Source organism: Mesitornis unicolor, unplaced genomic scaffold (assembly GCF_000695765.1).
Source record: "Mesitornis unicolor isolate BGI_N332 unplaced genomic scaffold, ASM69576v1 scaffold10320, whole genome shotgun sequence".
In the NCBI taxonomy this organism is placed as follows: domain Eukaryota; kingdom Metazoa; phylum Chordata; class Aves; order Mesitornithiformes; family Mesitornithidae; genus Mesitornis; species Mesitornis unicolor.
Genome location: NW_010156258.1, coordinates 42,736 through 68,161, shown reverse-complemented (window position 1 = coordinate 68,161; position 25,426 = coordinate 42,736). Strand labels below are relative to the sequence as shown.

Below are 25,426 nucleotides of genomic sequence, written 5' to 3'. Positions count from 1 at the left end.
TTCCCTTAATGTGCACTGTTACACGCAGAGACAACTACTTGCTTTTCTAGGTGGGAGTGATGGAGTGCTAATTACATTTTGTCTCCTGCTACTGAAGAACAGTAATTTTGGCACAGAACTGTACTGTTAAGAGTGGCGATCCAGGCATTCCTAGTTGATAGGGTATGGGACTTTTTTGTTTTACTTTACTACATACACAGGTTTCTAATATTGTTGCAGATTCAGAAATGTTCCTTTCATCTTTTTTTACTTTCTTGCAGCAAGAAACATTCAATACCTGTATGTGCTGTTTTTTCATCCCCTTCCCTATTCTGGTCTGCATTTCTTATAGTCTCACATAAGAAAAGGTGTCTCTGCCTTCTGTATTCACGCAACCTAAGGAATTTTTGTTTTTTAAAAGGTAGAAAAATCCTTCTAAAGGTCTTTCTTAAGAATATATCTCCTTGTTCTCTGTTCAGCATCTTAATTTCTAACCCTTTTGAATTCTTCTACTGTTTTCCAGCTGCATCTCTGGGCATCAGATGTTCTCTTCTACGAACTCTACAGTTGGCATTTCTGCTGCTGTCCCATGCTACCACCACTCCTTTTGCCTTATCTTTAGCAAAAATAATTGGAAAAAGCCATGTTTTCTGTTGTCCTCAAATAGAATGTAAAGAAACAATGTCTAAGAGCAATGCGTGCTCTGTCCTTACTGAGGACTTAGAAGACGTTCCCCTTTACTGTTGCCTGACCTGTGGCTCAGGGAACAGTTGAAGTAAGACGTTTGGAATCCAGATAGCAGGGAGAGTTGGTTTTTCTCAGTTACATCTGTACTGCTCTGATCATGTGAAGGTATTTGTCTTAAGTACATGTATTAGAGACCATATGCAAGATTCCTTTTTCAGCATCTAGGACCCAGCACTCTGACGTGAAGATCAACAGCACAAAGAACTCTTGCATCAGGAGGAATTTTTGCCCAGAGCATCCTCACAAGGTTTAGAAAGCACCAAAATGTGGCAGAGAAGTATGGCTAGCTGTTTGTGCTGCTGCTTTTGGGGCAAAAATGTAATTGTCTACTAGGTTCCTAAAATACAGGGCAAGCTGGTCTGCGCTGGGCTTCCAAATGCTGCAAGCTTATCGAGAGGGTGGTGTCAGAATCTCATGGTCACAGGATGAGGGAAAAATGGATTTGAAGTCTAGAATGGGATGCATGATGAGTTCTCACAGAAGGGAGCAGAGGATGACTCTGTGTGTGCAACTCCAATTGTGATTGTACCCTGAGTGCCTAAATCTGCAACTCTGGTATTCCCACTTGCTTAGCAGGTGGAAGTGTGGCAGGGGAGTTTGGTGTGGAGTATCAAGTAATTCTGTGCTCAGCTAGACCACTAGAAACAGCCCAGGCTTCCCTGCTCCTGCTGTTTCTTTATATAGCTTTGTACTGTGATCTGCTTTATACAGTACTGATTTAAAGTTGTCATACCGGGTTTCTCATCTTGTGGGCTGTGTTTACTCATTGTGAAAACTGCTGCTTGAAGGCAAAACACTGCAAAATGTAATCTTGACAAGTATCTTGTTGCTCTTGTGGGGAGGGCATAAATATTACTGCATTTAGTTCAGTTTTGGGGAATGGGTAAGTAATGGTGAGATTGTTATTTCCCTTTTCCTGAGAAGTTTCACCTTGCATAAAGGTGATCTGTGTAGGGTTTGATGTCTGTTTTTTAAAATGTGTTTTTAATGTCTACATCCATTTTTTAGAAGAGGGGAAGGGAGAATATGTTGCAGCACAGTAAGTCCAGAAAGTCAGACTGGCTGAATTCTTGCTATACTGCTACTTTGGGAGTAGTTGTAAGCTGTGTGTTCAGCCCCAGCAGCCTTTCCTTAGGAAGAACCTGAGTATGTGGGATGTCTCTCCGTTATGGTGCCAGGAAACTAGCAACTCCCTTTCCTTTTGTCTGGATCTGATCTCGGTTGCTCCTCACTTTCTCATTTTCTTATTGTGAGCTTGTACTTTTTGTGTCTTGGGGCTGTGCTCTTAGATATATAATCTTCCCAAACCCTGTAGTTAAGGGATTCTTGGGATTGAGGAGTTGGCAGACTTGGAGAATGCTGAAGAAAGGAAAGGTAACTGAACAGTAAATGATGCTGGCATTCATGATGCTAAATGGGCTGTTGGGAAACGTGAAGGCTTTCTGGTAAGCTTGTAGTCGGGAGAGCACATGAGAAGCAAGGGAAAAGAACACATGTGGAGGCAGAGGTATACCAGACTCAACACAGAGGTGTGTGTATAGGGAGCACTGGGGATTTTGTCATGCAATTTCAACGGATCTTGGGAGTTCAGCTGAATGTGTCTGGATTGTTGTTAAGGTGAATTTTCAAGGGAAATAAAACAAGCTACACTAAGTGCTGCAGATTCAGTTAGTGGCAGATTTTGTCACTGATCATGAGTACTTCAGCAGTGTCCTTACACCCTGTCACTGAGGGTGCTCTTCTAGATGCAGTGTACAACTGGGACTCTGAGTCTTGTCTGACTAGTATCTGTACTCCTGAATAAAAATGTCTTGGAGGTCCTGTCACGCTGTGACCTCTGTATTGCGTTATCTGTTCAGTATTTGTTGTTCGTTTGAATCCTTGCATCTTGACCCACACTGTTGTGTACTGGTGTGTGTGTGTGCACTGTTCAGTAGCATTCAAGGATGTCCATATGTGTTTAGATAAATGTTCTAGGATTTGTATCTCAGAAAAAGTACTTTGCTTATTTGTAATCTTCTAGATTGAAAGTGCTGCAGAAATATCTGCACCTGTTTATTAACCCCTCTCTTGCTGCTTATTTCCTTCCCTCTTCAGATTACACGCTTACAGTGGAGGCAGTGAAATTGAAGCCATTCTTTGTAGCAGGCCACACCTTTGAGATGACATGCAAAGTGTCTTCAAAAAACATCAAGACGCCACGCTATTCTGTCCTCATTACAGCTGAGAAGCCACTAACGGATCAGTCAAATCCCAATGGGACCACTCGCATAATTTCCTTGAACCAGGATTCAGTGGTGCGGCTGGAAGATTGGACGGACCAGACCCGTGTGGACGGCGTGGTTCTGGAGAAGGTCCAGGAGAATGAGTTCCGCTACAGGATGTACCAGACTCAGATTTCTGATGCTGGGCTGTATCGCTGCGTGGTGACTGCCTGGTCTCCAGGTGGTGGTGGCATGTGGCGTGAAGCAGTGAACGGCTTATCCAACCCTATCCAGATAGACTTCCAAACGTCAGGTTGGTATTGAATCTGGCAGCTGTGTGCTTAAGCCAGAGTTCTTTGACACAATCCCAGTGGCTTCCCTGTCTCTGGAAAGTACCTATTCACTGGGACATGGAAGGGGCCTCCAAATGGAATGATGGCTGAGAGCTTTGTTGTCTCTTTTGGTGGTGTTTGTGTCCTTTGTGCTATTGATTGTATACCAAATAATGTTTAATGAATTGACTGTAATCATAACCCCTGGGTTTTTCTTCGCTAATGCGGACTTTATGCTCCTGCAGGCTTAGACCTGTTCTCAGTATGGAATAACTCCTGCTACATTTGCCAGTTTAATCACTAGATTGCTGTTAGGTAGTGACTCCTCTGGAAGAACATTAATGTAAACCAGATTTCTGTTCCAGAACAGACACTGTTCATATAGCATTAAATTGCCTGAGCACACCTTCCTGTTGATGTAATTGCAGAAAAGCGTTAGGTCAAGACAATGGTAGCACTTAAGCCATCTCAGCAAGTGTATCCTGCTGCTGGAATACTTTAGAGGCCTCTTGTGGCTGGGCTACAAAGCTCCACAAGTTGAGATGAATTTCAATATCGGAAGTGCATCCTGTTCCTCACATCCTTGCTGAAACCCTCATCTTCAGCTGTAACATAGCCTGCCTGTTGAAATTTTTCTACAGAAGCATGCCTGTCCTGGTATATTGTTGGGTGGAGGGAGAGGAGGACAGAGTTGGTTTGGATCATCAGAGATGCATATTAACACTGACTTCCTATCATGCTGTGTGAGTTGAGAGTACTGTAGAGTTGTTTGTATAATGGTGGCGCACTGATAAGTGAGGGGCTTATTTCATGTTTTGATAAACCAAGCTGGTAACTTCTTGAACAGTTTTGAAGAGCTCTTGGTGTAGCCCAAAGGTGCATCCTATGGTGGAGCTCTCTAGTTTTAACTCAAACCTTCTGCAGTCCCCCATTCCTGTTCACAAGCATAGCTTGGGAGAAAGTCTCCCCTCACATCCTGTGTTCCTCATGTGAGTTATTCTGCTTATGCTAGTGGAGCTGTAGGGTCTTTTAGAAGATGTCTGTGACTAGCCAAGAGCAGCCTGACTTCTGGTTGCATCCATAACTATAAGGTAATTGTTCTCTATGAGATAATTTCTAGAAACTGAACTTCCTTATACTGGGCACACTGGGAAAAGGATAAGAGCTTGAGTGTAGGGGAATAGCCTTGTAATGAGAAGAAGCTTTGAAATGTAGCATCCTGATAGAAACCCTAATAAATATGCAGCCTGGTCTAAGCTGGACAGAGAGAGGACATTGACTCAGCTCTTTACTTCTCTCTGTTCTAGGTAATTTCTGGTTGGCTTTTTTGTTTAGTTTTATGACTGTTCTGAAAGTAATTTGTTAGTTGCCTGTGTTCCAACTCTCTTAGAGCAGCACTGTCACAGCTGAGTATTGCTGTAATTTGTTGTCTTCTCAAAATGGCTTAATGGGCTATAGTTTTAGCTTTATTACTCTTGATATCTGGGCGAGACACAGTGGGAAAGCAGCATTTGCAAAGGGGTGATGCAAGAAACTAGCAAGAATGAAATCTGTCCCAAACCCCTTGCCCTACAAGCTCTTATGTGGAGGCTTTCCTGCACAGAAGTGGTGGTTGGTGACTCTCCCAACATTGCTTGCATTATGTCACTTTGAATTCCCATCCAAAAAGTTTGGCAGTATGCTATTAATATCCATGGTTCAGAGGGAAACCTGTGAGCTATAGAAGGGAGGAAAGTGTGCATGTTGCAGTCTTGACTCTTTTGCTGTCATTCTCTACTCTCAGCCTGTTTACCCAGATAGGATTTCTGGCGGATAGAGCGAAGAAAGGGGGGCAGCACGAAGCACTGCCCTGGGAATGTGTGAATTCCAGTAGCAAGGCTGGAGCAGGCCAAGGGCTGGTCCTGAAGCCCTGACAGCCTTTCATTCGTTACAGAAGAATGAGGAGAGAAATGAGATCCCAGGCACAATTTATTGCAGAGCTATTTCCAAAAATAATTTTGGCACGTAGCAAGATCTGGCTTGAAATACCTTCCTTTCATGAACTTTGTGTCCTTCAGTTGTTAATCAGATATCCTTGCTGGACATTCATCTCCGGGCATGATGAGGACATGTGATGAGCAGAGTTAGAATGGACTAACTGTGGAATTACTATTTGGAAAATAATTTGGAATCGGGTATATAAGACAGAAGATGTTTTGTGAATGTGTTACTTTGGTTTTGTTTGCTGAGGTGTACTGTCTTAGATGCAAACTTTGACTGAGTCAGGGAGCCGGAAGTAAGTGGTGGAGTTGTGGAGCAGCTATAAAATCACAGCTCAGATATCACACCCTTCTTTTGCATCCTCTGCTACAGGCAGCTGTCAAACTTGTTCTTCAGAAAAAGAAGCTGGTGCCAGATTTTTCCCTGATGGGAGTGGTGAAACGCAGAGCTGCTGAGGTAGCAAGTGGTCTCTAGGGAGAATGAGAGGCTCCCCAAAATTGGAGGGAAGATACTAACAGGAAAGCAGAAAAAGCAGAGGGGCATGCAGCTCTCTGGGTAACTGTAAAAGCTGGGGAGCCCAGCTCTGCTAAATCCTGCGTTAGTTGGATGATGAGTAGCTTATGAGTGTGTTTGTCTCTAATAGTACAATTGACTCGTTCACAGTTTTTCTGGTAGAAAGGTATTTTAACTCTGACTGCAGGTGGGGAGGGGGGAATATAATAAGGCAATATAACTTTGAAAAACAGAAAGTATTCCAGTCTCCTCCCTACTTTGAAGACTTGCACTTTGACAGCATTTTTCAGCTTGCACTATGAGGGCTGAAATGGGAAGGTGATCAATACAGAAGCCGCATTTTCAGCAGAAGGAAGCCCTTAAAGGGTTTTACATTAAGCTTTTCGTCACAGGAGGAAATTCTTTCTTGGTTGTTTTTATTGATTCCTTTTTGATAGGAGGAGGGGAGCTTTGCTAGAATTGGAAATCCTTTCCTCCAGTTTGACTCCCTCCCAGATCTCTGAGTTGAGTGATGTTTTAAGGAGGGGTTTTTGTGTGTATGTATGTGTTGTGCAGTGTGACCCATCTGAACAGCAGGAGGTCTGTGAGCTTTTTCTGTGTGAGCTGGGGACTAAGCACATGAAACTTCTGTGTTTCCTCCCACAATAGGCTTGAAATATGGTAGTGGCCTGAAATGTTTTTCCATGAACATCTGTGGAAAATGTCTTGCTCAGATTCTTTCCATTCAAGGCAGAACTTGCTGGCTGCAAGTGGAGACCTCCTCTCTTCTTTCTCCACTTGCTGTTGCAGAGGGATGTATTTATTCTATTTGGTTAATGATCTGGAAGTTAATGTAAACACGTTTGTTTGAAACTTCCTGAACTAAAAAATGAAAGGTGGATTTTTTTTCCACCAAATTATATAAAATGGAGGTTGGGGAGAAGAGGGTGGTGGTGAGGAGGTGGTTTAGTAGGTTTTCAAGTATTCAGTCAATGGCAGGTTGTTCTCTGCTGGATATATTTTAAGACCAGAGAGGATCTTGTGAATCCTTTGGTCTGGCTTCATGAATTACATGGATCACCAGACTGATTTCATAAAATTAATGCCTGCTGTATGTCCAGTAAGCTGCGAGCGAACTAAGTTTATTTGCAGGGCAGACGGAAGCTGAAGACTTGAACATTATTTAGTGCTTCTTTTTAGTTTTCCCAGTGTAGAACAAAGTTTCTGCCATCTCTGTTTCAAAGGTTACCCGGCAATGCAAGGGACAAAAGCAGCTGCCAGTACTTGTCTTGAAATTTTCCCTTAATTTCATTGCATCATTTCTGCTGAAACTCAAATGCATCCTCTTTCCTCCTGAGCTGTTAGATAATATATGTGTACATTTCTTTCAGCCTGGAACACACCTGTCCCCTGTTCCTTACTGTTCTTCTGAAGCCAGTGTATCAAGACAGCTTCTTGTAAGACTTGTGATCCTACCCACCCACACTGAAATCTCTCCCTTGTATTCTGGTCACCTGGAGGTGTTGCTCCAGTGGTTATGTCTTTGCACTGCAAGGGCTGAGCAGCAGATGAGAGAGGTGGTCTTTTTTTTGTGCTCCCCTTTGCCTTCAGCCTTAGCTGAGCTGCCTGGCAAAGGTGGGAGTCACATAGCTGGAAACTTGCTTGAGATCAGTGCATATCTGATGCAGGTCTGTGTACAGGTATCTGGTTCAAATGGCTGCAGCTGGCCTGCAGTTTTTTGTTGTTTTTTTTTTTTAATGCTGAGGCACCTGGTCTCTGAAATCCACTGGGTTTATCCTGGTATCATAAATTCTTCTTTGGCGTTTGTCCTTTAATTTTCTATTCCTTTTACCCTGAACCTGGCAACCCAGGTTAGTATTTAGAGTATCTTTGCCCTCTATGCACTCACAGGGATTTCCACAGAAGTGACTTATTTTCCTTTCCCTTGAAGAAACAGGGAGAAAGAAGCTTTTAATCTCTTACTGAGAAGTATGTTATGAGAGAGAACCATTTTCAGTTTAGCTGTGCTGAGCTGACTTCTCCCTGTGTCATTCAGCAGAGGACAGAAAGCTCTGGAAAGGCAAAAATAAAAGAACTTTAAGGGAAGCATCTCGATGAAGTCTTCAACTCTGGATTGCATTTGCATGTGAGCTCATTGCACAGCAATGTGTTATCATTCACTTTGGAAGAAGCTGAGATAAACCGCAAGCTGCTGAAATAGGAGCCGAGTATTGATGTTGAACTAGCAATGAAAATGAAATGATGCCCTGCAATGACCCCAAGAGATACTCAGTTTCAAGAAAGGAGACTAGAAAGATTCTTAAAGGAAAGAAACCTTAATCATGGAAATTAATGAAGAGCAGTACAGCAGAATCTCTTTGGCGAGAAAGGCTGGTATTTTCCAACCACTGTTAATGGGCAGGAACGTGCTTTGTCATTGTGAGCCTTTGTGCCTGCGTGCATTAATTTGTAGCTGGAAGTAGAAACCACAGACTAAACTACTGAGGGCTTCTTCCAGTAACAGCTATTATGAGACTTGGGGCAACATTTGTTAGGGAATCGCTCTGTGACAAAGCAGAGAGAGGGCAGGAGGCGGGAACTGTGTGGGTAAAGAAGCTCATTATCTGGAGAGAAGCAGGTCATGGGGATTCTCAGTTCAAGAGTGGATGATTTGGTGCCAGGGCAGATATGAGTAATATTTGTAAGACAGAACTTGTGAATTGCATCAGGCATTTTTCCGCTTTTTGGGCTGTCGTGCTAGCTGATTCCAAGTAGGGAAGCTGCATGCAGTGACTGTGGCCTCCCTGCTGGGTAATGGACTGGGCGCAGGCTTCTTGGGTGGAACAGCCTGCTCTGGATCTCAGTCAGTCAGGTTACTTGACCTTTCTTTGCTCCACTTTACTTGTCTGGAAAATCAAGGTAATGCATGTCTGTGGAGAGACTATACCAGATTTTTGCAGAGAAGTACTAGCTAAAATGATACAGAAAAGGCCAAAATGTCACCTAGGACCTAGGTAATTAGGATCTCTTCTGTTGTAAATCAAGATGTTAACTGGCTTTTGGTTATTTGCCCTCCTTTTCCCCTTTTTCTTGCAGATTTAAGCTGTTTAGATTACTGAGCATAGGGTGACATCAGGTAAATAGGGCTCAATTTTTTTTATTATTTTTCTCCAATATGTAAATCTCTAAGCTGAGTAAATTAATTGAATAAACCTGAATGCCTTCTTTCCACCCTGCAGCCTGTTCAGTGTGAATCTGATTGAGCATGAAGTAATAAACCAAATTTGGTGCTGCTTATAAACACTTTTCCCCTTTCATTTACATATGTAGAAGAATTTGCAATACACTTTTTAGCTGAAAACTCTATCACTATAGGATTTGGATCCTGGAGTTTACTTCCTGGATTGCATGAAACCAATGGTTTGAGCAATGAGATCTGTCATAAAAGGAGACATCCAGAAGAAATTACACTAAACAGATGCTGATCATGGAACCTCATTTCTCTTTAAGCACTTCTAGATTTGTTCCAGTAAACTTCTAACCTCAGTTTCCTCACTTTCTATTTAAAATTATATAGTGTTTATCAAGCATTCCAAAGTCAATAAGTGCTCTGAAAACACTTTATTCCTATTTTGACTGCAGATGCTTTTTAACATACAATTGTTATTACTTTAATAAACAAGAAAACTTCTTTTAGAAGTTGTATCTAAGCTTACATATGGCCTTACTATAGTGAGGAACAGAGATTTTTGTCTTGGTTTGAATCAAAAGTGTCAGCAGAAGATGGCAATTTAGGGGAAGGGTGATGCTTAGCTCTTAGAATTGGGAATGCTGGTTTGTTTTGTAAATGTGTGCTCTTTAGTTTCCAGATCAACTGAGGGTGTGGTGCTTATCTTCCATACCTGAAGTCATTCAAATCCAATTATTTCTTAACCTTCAAAATCCTGAGCAGCTTTTCTGCACTTATTTTTGTTCTGTTCTTGATGAGCTTTACGGATCATGCTTGATCTGTCAACCCTGCAACTGAAACTAAATTCTGGTTTGTTTATTCTCCCAGGTGACCAGTAGGTGCCAATAACAGTATATCTAATTGTTAAATACTGGTGGAAAGATGAGCAACACTACATCATCTCTTATCTGTAGAGTTCTCTTTTTCTCAGTGTTAATGTGGCATCAACTCAGCTGTCATTGCCAGAGAATTCATGTCACCTCTCCAACCCTTCCCGTGACGCTGCAAGTGCCTGAGTGTGGCAGCACTGAAACCCTGATGGTGTTGTCAGTGTCTACTGGGGTGATCTGTTACCCTATGCTTGCACTTTCAAGCTTAGGGTTGAGGGTTTGGGTTGTTTTGGTTTGGTTTTTTCTCTTGGAGGGTAAAAACTTAAGAAAAACACCCGAGTTTTGTGTGTCAAGCCCTGCTTGGTGGAGTCTCAATCCAGGGCCTCTTGAATACTGTGGTGTGATGGTAATGGGATGAAAAAAAACAACCAAGAGGATCCATAACTTGCAGGTGTTTGTGGGATATTTGTGACTTCCTGGGAGGTCCTTGGGAGCCTTGAAAATGTCTGGAAGCATCCTGTGTCTGTTCTGGTGCTGTCTTTTACTCAAGTGCTTTTCTTGAGCCTGCAGTAAAGCAGATATCCAGTTATTAGGTTGGCCAAAAAGTAACTCCAGTTTTTCTAGGTAAATGAAAGGCACATTTTTCATGTCAGACAAAAACTGTATTAAACAGTATGTTGTCCATTTTGTTCAATTACCTTGTGCCATCTTTCAGGCAGCTTCATGATTCCATGCTCAAAAAAGATCTTATCTTTTCTGGCAAAAAAAACCAGTTCCAAGAACGACTTGATATCCTTATCAGCAGTGAAGGTTTTACCATTCAAGGTGTTTTGTAAAGAACAAAACAAATGAAAGTCTGATGGTGCCAGATCTGGTGAATACGGTGGATGTGGTAACACATCCCATCCAAGCTGCAGCTATTTTTGACGAGTGACCAAACTTGTCTGTGGTCTAGCGTTACCATGGAGAAACACAACACCTTTGAGTTTCACCAATTCTGGACACTTCTGTTTGATGGCACCATTTAATTTATCCAGTTGATGACAGTACAGGTGTGAATTAATAGTTTGGTTCCTTGGAAGCAATGCAAAATACACAATATCTTTGAAATCCCACCAGACTGATAGAATAACCTTCCTTTGAATATCTGCTTTGGAAGTGCTTTGAGGTGGTTCATTATGCTTGCTCCACCATCTTTTTCATTCATTGTCGTTGTAGATAATCCATTTTACATTGCCTATTATCATATGTTTCAAAAAATGATTCATTGTCTTCATGTTTCAAGAGCAAATCACAGATATCAATGTGCTTACTGAGCTGAATTTCTTTGAGCTCATGTGGTACCCAAATATCGAGCTTCTTAAAATATCCAAGTTGTTTTAAATGGTTTTCAATGCTCTATTTCAGTATGTTAAGATTATCAGCAATTTCCTCTGTCACTAAATGCCGATTTGGATTTGATCAATGCCTTTATTTTATCGTTATCAACTTCGATTGACCTTCCTGAGCGTGGTGCATCTTTAACATCAAAATCTCTGGACTGAAATTTAGCAAACCAATTCTGACACTGCCATAGTTTTAAGGCATCTTCACCATACACATTGTGTAACTTTTTATGAGCTTGCACAGCAGTTTTTTCCTTTTGGGAAGTAATACACAAAATATGATTAAAATGTTCCTTTTGATTTTCCATTTTGAAATTGACGCCAAATAAATCACTGTTAATGCAATCATGCACTTTTTTCTAAAACAAGCTTGAACTTGTCAAGTTACATAATGGATTTATGGTTTAAAATTAAGTTGGTTACATTTCTAGACATTTATGTCCATCTATTAAAAAAAAATAAATACAAGTACTTTCTGGGCAACCCAATAGGTAAGGTGATGGTTTTGCTTGTAACCCACTTACAAACACTGGTTTGCTGCTGCTTTTGTTTGAGATTTGCATGCAGCTCAGTTCTGCTTCTCTCGTCCCGTTGCCAGACAGGTTCAGCTGAAGCCAGAGTAAATGTAAGCTGTGGACATAAATCAGGCAAGTTATAATCAGGTTAAAAGCACTGGTCAGTTGGGGTTTTTTTAGAATAAGACCAAACAAAACCAAGAACAGAACCCTTCTATGGAGAAGGGTGGCATGAGGATAACTTTTAATGAGGGATTAGAGCCATGTCATCAGCTTCTGTGACTCTTCCTCAGGCAGTGTAAAGTGACTACAACTCTGACTCAAGTGTACCTTATGATAGAGGTAGGGGATTAAATGGTCTTTGTGGTCCAGCTGAGGGCTAACGAGGCTCGGTTGCAAACAGCTTCCTGCCTTTTCAGGTTTTGTAGTGGGGGGAAAAAAACACCTATGAAGATGCTTTATTCTGTCCTTTCATACCTAAGGGTGGCATGGGGCATGTGGGCAAAAGGCCTGAGATACTTGCAAAGGAGAAAGATGCTCCTCCTAGGAAGTTGCAACTATACAGTTTTCAAGACTAGACTAAGAGGCTTTCACTGTCATGAAGCTTGCTTAGGTATTAAAAAAAACACCAAGGTTTTCCTTCAGCTGGAGAGGGAAGAGCACAGCCCCTGACACATCTTTAGATTGAAATCCAGTTCTCCTAATACAGGACAGTGATTTCTCCCTGGAGGTACAGACGGTCATTTGCAGGAGATGTACCCCAATAGGGAAATAAGCAAAGGGAAATAACTGCTTGTGGCTTACCAAGGAGAAGTACGATCATGAAATGAGAGCAGCTGCCGCCTGGCAACCTTCTTACTGCCCAGAAAGCTTTGACTCTTCACCTGGGAGACAGAGTAGAGATATGCTTGGTGACCCAGAACTGAAGAGTATGTAGGGAGTACTGTACTGCCATGATATATGGCCTTTCCTGGCTGAGTAGCCAAACAAGCTTAGCTTTTGCCCTCATGACATTCAATGGCAAGGACTGCTCAGACTCCACTCTGCATTAGTGGTTTGTTGGCATGCTGGGGTTTGAAGCCAGTGTGTGTTGAATGCAGTAGGTACCTGGACTTTCAACCTAAAAATAAGGCCTGAAAAGTCCTGTCTATATGTACCCTGTCTTTCCTTTACCCTGCCAGGGCAGGGACAAGGCATCCTTAGCCTGATAAAGTTGGGATCATGCAGTTCATCTCCCTTGCTGAATTTCTGCCAGCATCTAGCCTGGACAGAGCCTATTTGCTGGAGTAGAGCAAAGTCCCATATTCCCGACATGATGCCACCTTACTTGCTGCTGGGACTTAGGATAGATCCTGAGCTATAGACAGTACAAGGATTATTATGGTGCTGTTTTGCCTTTGATCAATGCAACAGAGTGTATGTGCTGGGAATGCAAGGATGTTCCTGACAGATTTTGACAGTCTCTTTGTTTCTGTTGCTCACAGCTTGAGATTTTTCTGGTTACAGTTGGCTGGAGTGCCCTGGTCTTTGCTGCCTTTAGTCCCCTAGGACTTTGAACTTCTGTCTGCACAACTCCAAAGAAAATGATGGAAAATGTTTTATCTGAAGATGAATAATAAAATAGGCTGCAGGGGGAGTATGGTTGGGGTGTGTGTGTGAGAATGTCAGGAAACAAATTAAATTCACACAGAAGGAGTTTGGACAGACGTTGAGGAAGCAATCAGATTAATCTCTCTCCATTTCCCCAGAAAAGGAGCCCATCATGCTGAGCTTAAGTTAGGGCTGCAGCCTGCTCGTGAAGTCGCTACCTGAACAGCTGAACTTCAAAGCATTCTGGGTCTCTTATTTCCTTAAATATGATCTAGGATGAGCATGTAGAAGTCTTGGCTGGTAGTCCACAGGTAACCTCTATGGCCGTCCCTACTACCCTTTTATCCTTGATTGATGGGGTAACTTGCAATCTTAAGTTTTAATGGAGAGGATTTCTAGTGTCAAAAGGGATATGAACCTCTGGGATTATATGTCTACGTACTGCCCTTGTGTGCAAAGTACAGCTGCTTCTGAGGTAGAGAAGAGGGCAGTAAGAAATTTATGGTATAACAAAGAGCACCATTTTGTGCCCAGTGGAAACTAGGGGGGGGAATTTTGGAAGCCTCAAAAGTAATTACTGCATTGGAATTGGAATTTATTTCTTAGCATGATGTGTAATCTCTGACGAAAACAAGCCAGCCCCTTGTAGTCCAGAATAGTTTTACAAAAAATGACAGCTCTAGCTTTATGGCACATCCAAGTTTCTTTCCAGAACCTCAGTTTGGAAGTTGAGATACTTGTGTGCAGTGTGGTGAGTTATTGGCATAGCTTTCCACGAAAGTGGGTTGCCTTGGATTATTTCCTTAAATGTTCTCCATCAAAAGCATTGTTTGCCACTGATCTTCAATGGATTTGAAATTTACAGTTCCTGTACTAAAACAGTAGCATGTAAGAGTGGAGGAGGGCACTTCCACTAGCTTTTCTTTCTTCTCCTCCCAAACCACCTTTCTGTGCTTGTTGTAGCTGTTGCTGTCTCAGAGGTAGCTGAGCCAGGTAATGATAGCAGCTAATGGAGTCCAGGAAGAGTAAAAGGGTTAATCCCAAATTCCTAATCCCATGTTCTTAGTCCCAAATTCCTTCCTGGGTTCCCTGGCCTTTTCCCAAAGCCATCCCGAAGGCCACCATTAGCATCAGCTCTCCTCCTACTCATTTCCTTCACCTTGTTTAGTAGAGAAATCATTAAGGGTATTTTGGCACATTCTTCAGTTTCTGCCCTGTGAAACAGAGTACTAGCAATGTTGACATATCTAAGGAGTTGTGGTTTTGTGAATTTTGCACCAGAGATGTAGCTGTTGTCGAAATTTGTGCAAGTTTTGCTTTTTAACTTATGTACCTCAGAAGTTGAACACCAAATGTAGTCATGCTGTCTGAATATTTCATAATGGTTTTCATCAATATCATTGCTTTGCAACTGAAAGGAGTTACTGTACCCTTGGGCTTTGAGACATCTTCTAAAGAAGCTATCTGTGGCAGAGCCTGAAGGAAAACCCACAGAAAAGTGATATCAGATGCACTTCTTGTATTGTCTGTGTTTCAGTTCTGTAGCAGAACCATCTGTATTGTTAAAATACTGGTTTGCTCTAACTTGAATTCCTGTTGACAGCCTCAGCCAAAAAGATGCATGCTGGATTAGCCTGAAGACCTGAACTCTTGTGCTTTTAGGGAAGTCACCAGTGGAAGACCAAATCCTTTTGTGCAGGGCAGTAGAAAGCAGACATGGGCAGCAGCTTCTGTGTTGGGTTACAGGTCTGGCAGTTTGGACACTTTGTCTTAGTGCAAGAATTAATGGCTAAAAATGGATAACTATTTTGTGAAAAATTACATGATTGCTTATCCCTGCTTCGGAGCTTTGTCTCCACAAACTAGCAGAGTACTTCAAAAAGTAAGAAAGGTTTCAGACACTGAAGAAAAGCCTGTCATGAATAACTGTCATTACTCTTTTCTAGGTCCTGTGTTTAATGTGTCGGTACATTCTGACAGCCCGACGATTTACCAGGGTGAACTGGCAGATTTGCTGTGTATCGTCACAACAGAAGGAATGGCACTTGAGCCAGGTATTTTGGCAAAATTTTACTTGTAACTCATTTCCCCTCGCCAGGCAGAATAATATCAGCAGTTATAACCCTATATCCTTCGAGTGGAGATTTGAGAACCAGCATCAAAAAGCCTGTAGACCTAGATGAAAACAGCAGAGCATATTTGCTCTACACAGCCCAATTTAAAACAAGGGGTTTTGTTTCACGTTCTGGGGAGGGAAGTGTTTTTACTGCTAAACCCGCCCTGTGCTGTCTGTACCAACTGGCCCCACTGCTGGCAATCTCAGCCTACAACCATTAGGTTGACCATGAAAAGTATTCCTGGTTCTTGTAATTGGAAAGAAGGTCTGTAGGCAAAACCTGTAAGGAGAAGATGGTAATCTGTAAATAAATCTTAAAGTCACCTGGCTAGGCAGCTTCACACTTCAGAGTGAATTTAAGGCTTAATGTAAATCCAAAAATCACAATAATTGACTATTGCAGCCTAAATGCCAAAAAAGAATGTTTATTGCTGATGCCTTCAGAGGTTAGCCTCCTTTTCTGTCTGGAAGAAAAGAAACACAGTACCTAATTGCTGTGAAAAGGACAAGGGACACTTCAAAGGCAAATTTTTATGAAGAGCTGAAAAGTTCAGAGAGTTGCTTAAAACCTAGCTGCTTGCCAAGCATTGCATGAGCTGCTTTTCATCAAAATGCTGTGAGAATAACTGGTTATTATCCCCAAAAAATTGGGGTTGGAGTGAGGTTAGTTGTTTTTTTAAATAAGTGTGTGTGTGTGTGTAGCGCATATATATATGTGTGAACATAAAGATGTATTTAAAATAAATCTATGAATATGTATGCAAATATAAATTTATAAATATACATACCTATATATAAAGATGTTATGATTCATGTGAAACTTAAAAATCTACGTGTAAGCTACTACAAAAGAGGTGCTATGCAAAAAATATTACTTACAATGTAGTAACTGATGAGATGAAGTATCAAGCTTAGTAAAGGGCCATGACTTTGAAATTTGAAGTTGGCTGTTCTACATTAAATCTGAGTGTAGCGAGGAAGCAATTTGCTAGATTAGTTGTGTGCTGCCTGTGAAAGGACTATGAAAGTCTGTAGATTATATTATTGAAATGCTTGGTAGGGAGGAAAAGCTGAGTAAACTTTATTGCTTTCAAAAGATTCATAGCCTAGGATATTGGACACAGTAAGCAGCAACTTATGCTTGTGCATATCCCTTAGTCTGTCCTGCAGTTTCTGCTCAGTAGGAGGCCACTTCTAATTTGAGGTGTGCCCAGGCTCTTACAGGTATCGTTAAGAGGCAGTACCCAAAGCAGCTGGCTTCCTCTGCAAGGCCGTAATTGCTGCCGTGGAGCAGCTGCTGCTGCTGGTGGTGTTCGACAGCTAAAATAAGCTTCAGGTTGCCTTGTGAAAGAGGCCTCAGCATCCCTGACTCACTTAAAACTTGAAAAGAGGCCACTTAGTGACAGCAGGACTCTCCTGTCAGTGCTCTGCTGCAGTTTGGTTTGTGATGGTTTTTTGTGTGTTTGGTAGCTTGAGACTGAGAGAAGCACTGACAAGATAAGGATAATCAAAAGGATCAAAGTAAAATGTGTCCTCTTTGAGGAGCTGCTAGTCAGCACAATTAAGTTTTAACTGGGCAACTTCATAAGGGTTCATGGATGTCTCTTGAATTGCTAAATGATGTCTGGAGTTGGAAATGGTGCTGATGCCAGAGGTCATGAGCAGCCAGTGCAGAGTTTTAAATGTCAGCACTGTAATCTGTTCCATAGCTGGGTATTGTCATCTTGAACATGGCAGATCTCTGTCTCTGTGGTTTGTTGGGTTGTATTTTTGGGGTTGGTTTTGAGAGGTTTTTTTTTTTTAGTCTGTAACGATGCAGATGAGTCACAGGCAACAGATATGCCTAAAATGTTGTAAAGTGTGGCATTGTGACAGGTTTTGAGGGAATCTTTCAGTCCATGCTCTGAGCCTCTAGTTGCTGCATGAGCAGGACTTGGGGCCTAACCAGCCATGCTGTATGGAGAAACCCCATCTGCGCCTTTCTTATGGGCCTTAGGAGCTGGACCTTACTGGTCCTCTGGGTGAGACAGGCAGAAGAGCTGTAGGGAACAGCTGGAATCCCTACAACAGCTGTAGGGTGTGCAGACTTCCCTTGTCAGTCTGCTTTCTTGGCCTTGAGAGATGGAAGGGACTAGAGCAGCGGGATAATGGAGCAGGTTGGGTGAAGAGGGGCCTTAAGGGCCTTGTTACGGTAACAAACAGATGTAGTTCCTCAGTAGTAACCTTATTCTCCTGTATCCTATCTCTGATCTGTCTCTATGCTGAGACAGCATCACAATTTAATTCACAACTGGAATGGAGAACTCGCTTGTAAAATGAGTGCCAAACATTAGACAGACTGTGAAAATAACAAGGCTGTCTCATCCCAGTGGGGAAATGAGGCACATTGTTAGGGAAAGCCTACATCAGGTAATCAGATAAACAGAGCAAGAGTTGCCAGCATCTCCTAGAAGAAAACAGATGACAGCAGTACAGACGTGATCTTTCCTGTTGGGAATGTGATGAGAAAGGAGAGCAGAGCAGTTGCATTTGACCTTCTTCTGAGGGGCATGATGGCTTTCAAAGGCCATCTGCTCTTCTGGTGTCAGACCTGCTGCAGGGCTGTATTTTGGGACCTCTTGTGAGCAAAGAAAGACCAGGGAATTTCATAGGATGTCTTGTTAAATGCACATCCGAAACACTTAGGACATGGTTGGTAAGCCAGCCAGCTCTGCTCTTGTGCGCACAGGCACTCAACTTTTCAGGCATGCATGTGGATTAGCGTGTATGCTTCCTGTAATAACTTCAGGGGTCAGGAGCCACCTCTTCTACCTCTTTGTATGCACAGTCAGAAGAATAAAGTACTTCTCAGGAGCTGAGGAAAAGTTAAATGACCAATTATCTTTGCCAGTGCCCTTCTTGGTTACAGTTAGGTTGATCCATTTGTTTCTAGAAGCATTACTTACAGGTTAGATCTCTTTCTGGTAGAGGCAATTCACAATACTCTGTGTTTGTGTGTACCCACCCTGTGGGAAGTTTTCAAAAGGGTGGAAAAGATTTTGGCATGTGTGCTGTGTGCTTTAATTTCCTCTGCTTCTTTGAGACCCTGCTGCAATGGAGTGTGTATTACTAAGCTCACTATATGGCAGCAACTGCTCCATCTAAAGAAGTGCTCCTTTGGCTTGGCAGCTGTGCTTGGTGTTTTGAATTGATGTGAGGGGGAGTATGTGTGTGTCAGAGGGGAATAGTAGCTCTTCTGTGCCCTGAAGATATAAAAGCTGCTTCTGATGCTTCTGTTGAATACACATTTTCACAAATGATCTCTCTAGACTTCCCAGATCACCCTTTCTTGGGCTGTGTGCTTAGGGATTTAACAGTATTACTTACTGTGCCTAAAAGGAGATGTTTTTTTATCTGCTCCAGACAGACCCAGTGGGCACTCTGGAGAATTTAACAAAACCAGCTTGTTTACTCCTTGTATTGCTTAAAGTGGTTTGCTGAGCTCTCTAGGAAGCTCTATTCAACCTCATTTAAATGTAGTAAACAAAAAGGGTCTCAAAATTGTGATTCAGCACTGTAACAAGATGCTGAGAGAGCTCCATTCTAAGCAGTGGAAGTGTATGGTTCCTAAGAGCTGGTCTAGAAATAGGATTCCCTGTTTTGAGGGGTGATTGGCCAGGGAAGCAGCTAAAACCCAGACAGCTTAGTCCTGTGTATCAAATTGAAATGGGCATAAAAATGTGCTTTACATGTTGATGATCCTCACTAACCGAGGAGGGGAGGAAACATAGCCCTACTATTACTCTGCTCACAGAGCTCTGAAGTGTCCAGCTCCCAGTGCTTTGTGTTCTGTTATGAAAACAGCTGAGTTGCATGACCTGGGAGCACTGAGGTCCTTGATGGCCTTCTGAGCTTGGCACTAGGATGTTAAGCTTTCCTTTCATGTGGGGCACCTTGTCCGGGTGTCTCACACTACTTAGAACATTGTGGAGCACAGAAGGAACTGGTGAAAGAAGTGTTTGTGGTGTTAAATGTGAGTGTGGTTCTTGTGACTGGGTTTGGGTTTTTTGTAAAATGGGCACAGAAATTGTGAGTGACTTGTCAACATTGATGCAAAGTATGTGTGGAACGCTACATATGGTTTTGAGAAGCCTAGTGTGTGATCCGGTTTATGTCAGTAAAACTACATACTTATTGGTGCTTGGGAGCTGCTAGGCATGTTCATCACTGATCTTTAGAGAGCACCTGATTTATGTCCTGGTTTTGCTAAGTTTCCCTGTGTTTTTATTGCATGAAACCCAGAGATATATAGAAATGAATTGGATTGCTGTATTAAGCTGTTTCAATGAGGATAGTGACAAAGAGTACTTGGAGCCAAGTCTTCCCTCTGACTGTCTGTAGTGAGTCACTAATTGCACACTGTGTATACTGACTAATAAAATATGTTGGCATAATACTGTTGTCCCATGTTGTAATTACAGAAGATAGACTCAGCTATTTCAAAATGACAGCGAGTGCCTGCACTCATCTTTCTATGTGGAGGGAAGGGAACCTCAAATTAAATAAGACTGAAAAGAAAGAATTCTTCAAAGGTAGCAAGTTGCCTGGGAATGAATAGATTGATCGATCAATCTTCATATCTATCTAAATGTATTGTTTAAACCTTTTTAGCAAGTGCAATGTTGTGTTCAGTGTAGTTGGACTTGGCCTGGAAGGTCATGCAATGACCTCCTACGGTACCTGGAAACACAAAAGGTAATGGCAGTCTTTTAATGATGGAAGGAATGAGTTGTTCCCAATGTGACTGCCTATGGACCAGTGCTATTACCGTATTTGGCATAAACAGGCAGTAGAGACAAAGAGTAGTTTATAGAAATGGAGCTCTCTCCAGTAGAGGCCCCATTTCCCACAGACAGCTGGATGAGTACACAAAGTGGAGGTCAAAGTTTGGTCCCATAAACTGAACATGTGTTTATGGTAACTTTTATTAATTTTACTTTCAAGGGAAGTGGTCCGAGTGCCGTGCCAAGTAACTAGTAGTAGTAGTTGTAGTGCGATGGGCAAGAGTGATTGTTGCGAGGGCTGCATTTGACCTATGCTGACCCCCAGGTAGAACTGGGAAACCTACTCCTGCTGTAGGGCTGCAAAACAGGCAAGGTGCTCTCAAGGATCTGTGCTGTCACTTGGAGCAGCTGGCCATGGCAGGCAGAGCAGAAAACTGGCTGGTGTCTCAAAACAGTTTCACCAACCAGTGCCTCTGGTAGTAACATCTGTGTCATCTTTTTGTTTTGTTTTTGAAGATGTGTGTAAAAGCAGTGTACCTTACAGAGAGTTAATTATACCCCAAACAGTGGGTGGGTTTTGTCTGCAGTAAGGGGGAATGCTCTACCTGGCCAGCTGATGCATACTTCAAGTAGCAGAGCTGAGGATGTCTCTTTACTGCTCAAAGTATTATTTTAAGGTTCCCTTCCATCCTGAAGTGCCAGCTTGCCTGATAGAGGCTTAAAAGTTGTCTTCACTTGTATCTGCAAAAAAATTGGAGTACTGCAGCGGGTTCAGGGCTTTAATTTTTCCATTAACCTGGAGATCAGATGTGGAAGTTTAGAGATGAACAAACTCAATTAGACTGAAGATCAGCTTTAAATTTCAGGTTGCTAATACTGTATTTTTCAGAGATCTCAATACTAGAAAATGGAGGCTTTGATGCATCACCAAAATCACTGAAACTGTGTTCAGTGGAACACATTCTACCAATACCCAAAACTCAGGACAGAAACAGTAACCTCTCTTTCCAGTTTGGGCCCATCAGTTTGCTCACGTGCCAGGAAGGAAGACCTGTTGATGAAACAAGTGAGCAGCCTTTGCTGCTCTAGGTCATGCTAGGTTTCAGGCACTGACAGATGTTGCTGAGCTCATGTTAGCAAAGAATAGCAGTGATTTTTAAAGTAGATACTCAGCTACATCAGCCTAATAGGGTTAAAGACTGAGATCTGCTAATGGGATCAATAGGATCTTGCATGAACATGGAAAAAGCTGGGTGTGTTGATGAACTCTGACTACCTGTCAGCTATGTTAAATGTTAAAGGTATTGTAAATGCGTTTTATAGACTATCCCTTGGCTGGTAAAACTTGTACAAGGCACAATGCCTGATGATGTGTGACAGTAACCCACAACTCTGGAAAAAAAGTATAAAAGCATCGTGGTCAGGCTTTGCTCCTGAATGCTTTGTCTTTTTGTAGGTAGTTTTTTTTTTTGTGCTCTGTGTAGGATCTCCATATTCATTTAGGCAGACAAAATGTAAGAAGGAGCTTTCAAGAAAGAGCCTCTGACTTTGTGGTTGTTTGGGCCCTGCATGAAGACAGCGATTGCAAATCACACTCTGCTAGCAAATACCTAGCACTTCCAATCCCTTTTTCAGTGTAGGTTCAGCATAGTTATAGAACATATTATGACACTAGGCCTGCTTGGTGAAAACTTAGATCAGAGATGAAATATAAATTTTAGAATGGTAGGCAGGAAAGCAAGAAATCTCTTCTTTGTCATCCCTGTATTGTCACCCTATCTGTAGCTACATTCTTCATGCCAGTGCATTTCATTGCAGTTCATCACTTGAATCCTCCTAGAAAGGACATGTTCAGGGCACTTTTTTCCTTTTTCTTTTTTTCTTTTCTATTTTTTTCTTCTACCCCCAGACCAGCGTTGGGTATGCTGCTTGCAGACTAACCTTTCCGCTGAGAAGTGGCACCATGAACACTCTTCAGAGCTCACCAACATGTCCTAATTCTTCTTTGTCCTCAAATGCAGATGATATGTCCTTTGATGTCTCCTGGTTTGCTGTGCGCTCCTTTGCCTTGGACAGAGAGCCCGTCTTGCTGGCCTCGCTGGACCGGAGAGGGATCGTCATGCAGAGCAGGAGAAATGGGAGCAGTGATCTCAGCCTGGAGAGGATCAGCCCACTGGAATTCCGGCTTCGCGTGCATGGCTGCGAGGACCACGATTTTGGGAACCACTACTGCGTAGTGACGCCATGGGTGCGATCTGCCACTGGTACATGGCAAAGGGAACCTGACATCAAAGCCAAACCCATCTTTCTATCTGTGAAAATGGATGGTAAGAGATTGCAACATGTGTTACACACTATTTTTAACACCTTGTTACATCTTTCTGTGACACATAGTCCCTGTGGCTGTTTTTAGAGGTACCTGTGATAACCTCATTAGATTCTGTTATTTGCAACTTCTGAGTCCAGATTCTGTAGACTAGGCAGGCCTGAAGGGATCATACTTATAAGACTGGAGTATTCTCTTTCCTGATCACCTCTTGGTGATGTTTTGCATAGCTGTGGTGTCTTTCAATCAAAGTGTGGTATTCTCTCCAAGTGTTAAACCTTCTGCAAGAGGAAGCCTTGGTTTGCAGGTGGGACGTGCTGAAGTAGAGTCACATTGTGGTTAATATCAAAGCTGAGAACAGAAAGTCAGAGCTCTGACTCCTTGTACCCTCTCCTAACCACAAGACATGCTGCTCCCTGCACTTAATGCTGTGACTGATTTCCAACCTGTGTTGCAAGTGGTGCTAGACTTTGTGAGAAGTTGCACACTAGGTGCTTCATTCAGCACGTAGCTAAAGAGGAAAAAGAATGCAGGAGGGGTTTTGAACTGGTTTCTTTCTTCTCAGTATTTCCAGGAAAGGTCATATTGGGAAGCTCCATGAACTTGGAAAGAATCAGAAGTCTTTTGTTCTCCCTACTGTGCAGATAATTATTATAATTGTACTTTCCAAACTCCTTACAGTTCTTGACCCTGCCTTTTAACTGAGCAGCAAGTGCCTACAAATCAAATTTCTTATTTAGGTACCAATTTTGGAATTTGATTAGACAGGTTTGCTGAATGGCAGTGAAAATACTGTATGAGTAGTTCTAATCAAGCAAAATGTAAAGGGTTCCACTCCTTTTCATTTGGAAACATACTACAGAGTGCAGCACAGTCTGCCTCTGATGGGAGAACTTTGCAAGGCTTTTGTTTGGAGGAACAAGTAATGGAATACTTCTCGAACAAGCTCTACTTTGCTGTCTCACCTCAAGGTTCCTTTGGCGTTTGCAGCCTCCCTGAGGCTTTGAAACAGTGGAGGAAGAATTAGAGTGAGGAGGTAAGGGAGTCCAGTAACAGACTATTTTTCCAAACCTCAAAAGAGAAAAATCGAGAAGAAAAATCAGTGTAATTTCCTTCTGAAATATTTAATATGCCCATGACTGAGTAATGTGGGATTTTTTTCCTTTTAAGGCAATAATAAATAAAGAGGATCTCTGAATTTCTCAGTGATATCTAATGACTTTTGCCTTCCTCTTCCAGTTCTGAATGCTTTCAAGTATCCCCTGTTGATTGGCATTGGTCTGGCCACTGCCATTGGACTCTTATCCTGCCTCATTGGCTACTGCAGCTCCCGTTGGTGCTGCAAGAAGGAAGTGCAGGAAACAAGACGAGAACGTCGCCGGCTAATGTCGATGGAGATGGACTGAGCATGGGAGCCAGACACACTTGCATTTTGGGAGAGACTCACAGGGCTCTTGGACTGTGCTGAGACACTTGCTCACAGGCCCAGACAAGACATGCATTCCTCTCTGATTTCAGCCTGGACCTCAAGCTTCTCCTTGTTACACATCACGTCCTGAGAGCATTCAGGCCATATTTAGTGACTCGAATTCTTCTTTTCCAGCAGCACTTTCTGCATAGGAATCATGTCCTTCTAATGTGCAAACTGTTGAGCCTTTTATCAGCAGGGCCCTGTGACAAAATTCACTAAGTTTGGGTTGTATTTTTTTGTTTTGTTTGGTCATTGTTTGCCCTCCACACACCCTTGGTTTTGAAAAGATGTCCCTATATGAAAGCATGATGGGCAGAGCGATGGGTGGGAAAGGGACTGGTAGAAGTGTTAAACTGTCATTGTATTAACCAATCTACTTTTTCCCGCTATCCCCATCACACCATCCTGTTCCCTTTCTCTGTCCACCCTGGTATCTCAGACTTCTCTGTGTTGCATTGAAGGCTGGAGAAGGTTCCTCTGCTGGTGCCTCATGAGACTGTTCCAGCAAAGAATTGGCTTATGGTAGTCAGCATGCCTTCTCTCCCCTGACTTTCAAAGAGGTTGCACTTAACCCCATAACATAACTTGCCTGGAGGTCTTTGAGACTCTTTTTTCAAATTTTATTTTCAGTGCTCAAAGCTCTTAGCTGTGGTGAATAGGGGCTAATTTGGCAACTCTGTAGAGTCAATCCTCAGACAAGCATTTGTTGAATGTCTGCTTATGGCCACCTTATTCTCTCCCACTACAGCTGCTTGTGTTATGTCTGAGACCCTGCTCTGCTTGTGGCAGGGGGGCACGTAGTGTCTAGGGACAAGGCCCAGCCTTCTGCTGGCCTCAGCAGAGAGGTGGGAGACCTTGTCCCATTGGAAAAAACTTGCCCCTGTAAAAATGAGATGGATCTTTGTCTGCAGTTCACCAACTGATCTTCTTTATAGAGAAGACTTGTAAACTGTGTATTACCAAATGCACCAACCAGACTCCAATGCTGCTTCTGCCAGTCACTCAGTAGTAACTCTTGAACCTGTGAGCAAAGTCTGAGATCTACAGTAGCTGAAGTGCAGCTCAGAGTAAGAACAGGAGCAAGCCCAAGAAGGCAGTAAGAATCCTTCAGGTTCCAATGATCCTGGTCTTGCGCATGGGCCTGCAGCAAGGCTTTTCCCACGGGTTTGAGACCTATTCCTAGATGCTACAGTATAGAAGTCCTGCTTTGGTCTTCCACATATGCTGACTTGGCTCCTGAGTGGGAGCAGCTATTTTCCCAGGCAGTTCTGTCTTCCCAGCACAGCTGGTGTTTTAAGCAATAAAAGTCAGGATAAAGATACTGTGTATGAACAAACAAGGAAGTAGAACTGTACCGCAACCTGATATCACAGCCACGGTTTGGCTTGCATCAAGAAAGGTGAGAAACGTAGGGTTGATGCCAAGGCTCAATCATTTCCAGATGATTTTTTTTAAGATAAAACAAAA

At 42.5% G+C, this 25,426-nt stretch overlaps 1 protein-coding gene across 1 annotated transcript in view; it reads left to right on the top strand.

The window, feature by feature from the left end:
- Positions 1-24,015, top strand: part of PTGFRN (prostaglandin F2 receptor inhibitor) — a 44,949-nt gene extending 20,934 nt beyond the window's left edge. Inside the window, exons 6-9 of the mRNA XM_010186118.1 lie at positions 2,824-3,243; positions 15,230-15,337; positions 22,184-22,489; positions 23,728-24,015. Of these exons, the coding sequence (XP_010184420.1) occupies positions 2,824-3,243; positions 15,230-15,337; positions 22,184-22,489; positions 23,728-23,894 (1,001 nt within the window). The 3' untranslated portion in view covers positions 23,895-24,015. The remainder of the gene's footprint in view (positions 1-2,823; positions 3,244-15,229; positions 15,338-22,183; positions 22,490-23,727) is intronic.
- The last annotated feature ends 1,411 nt before the right edge of the window (positions 24,016-25,426 follow it).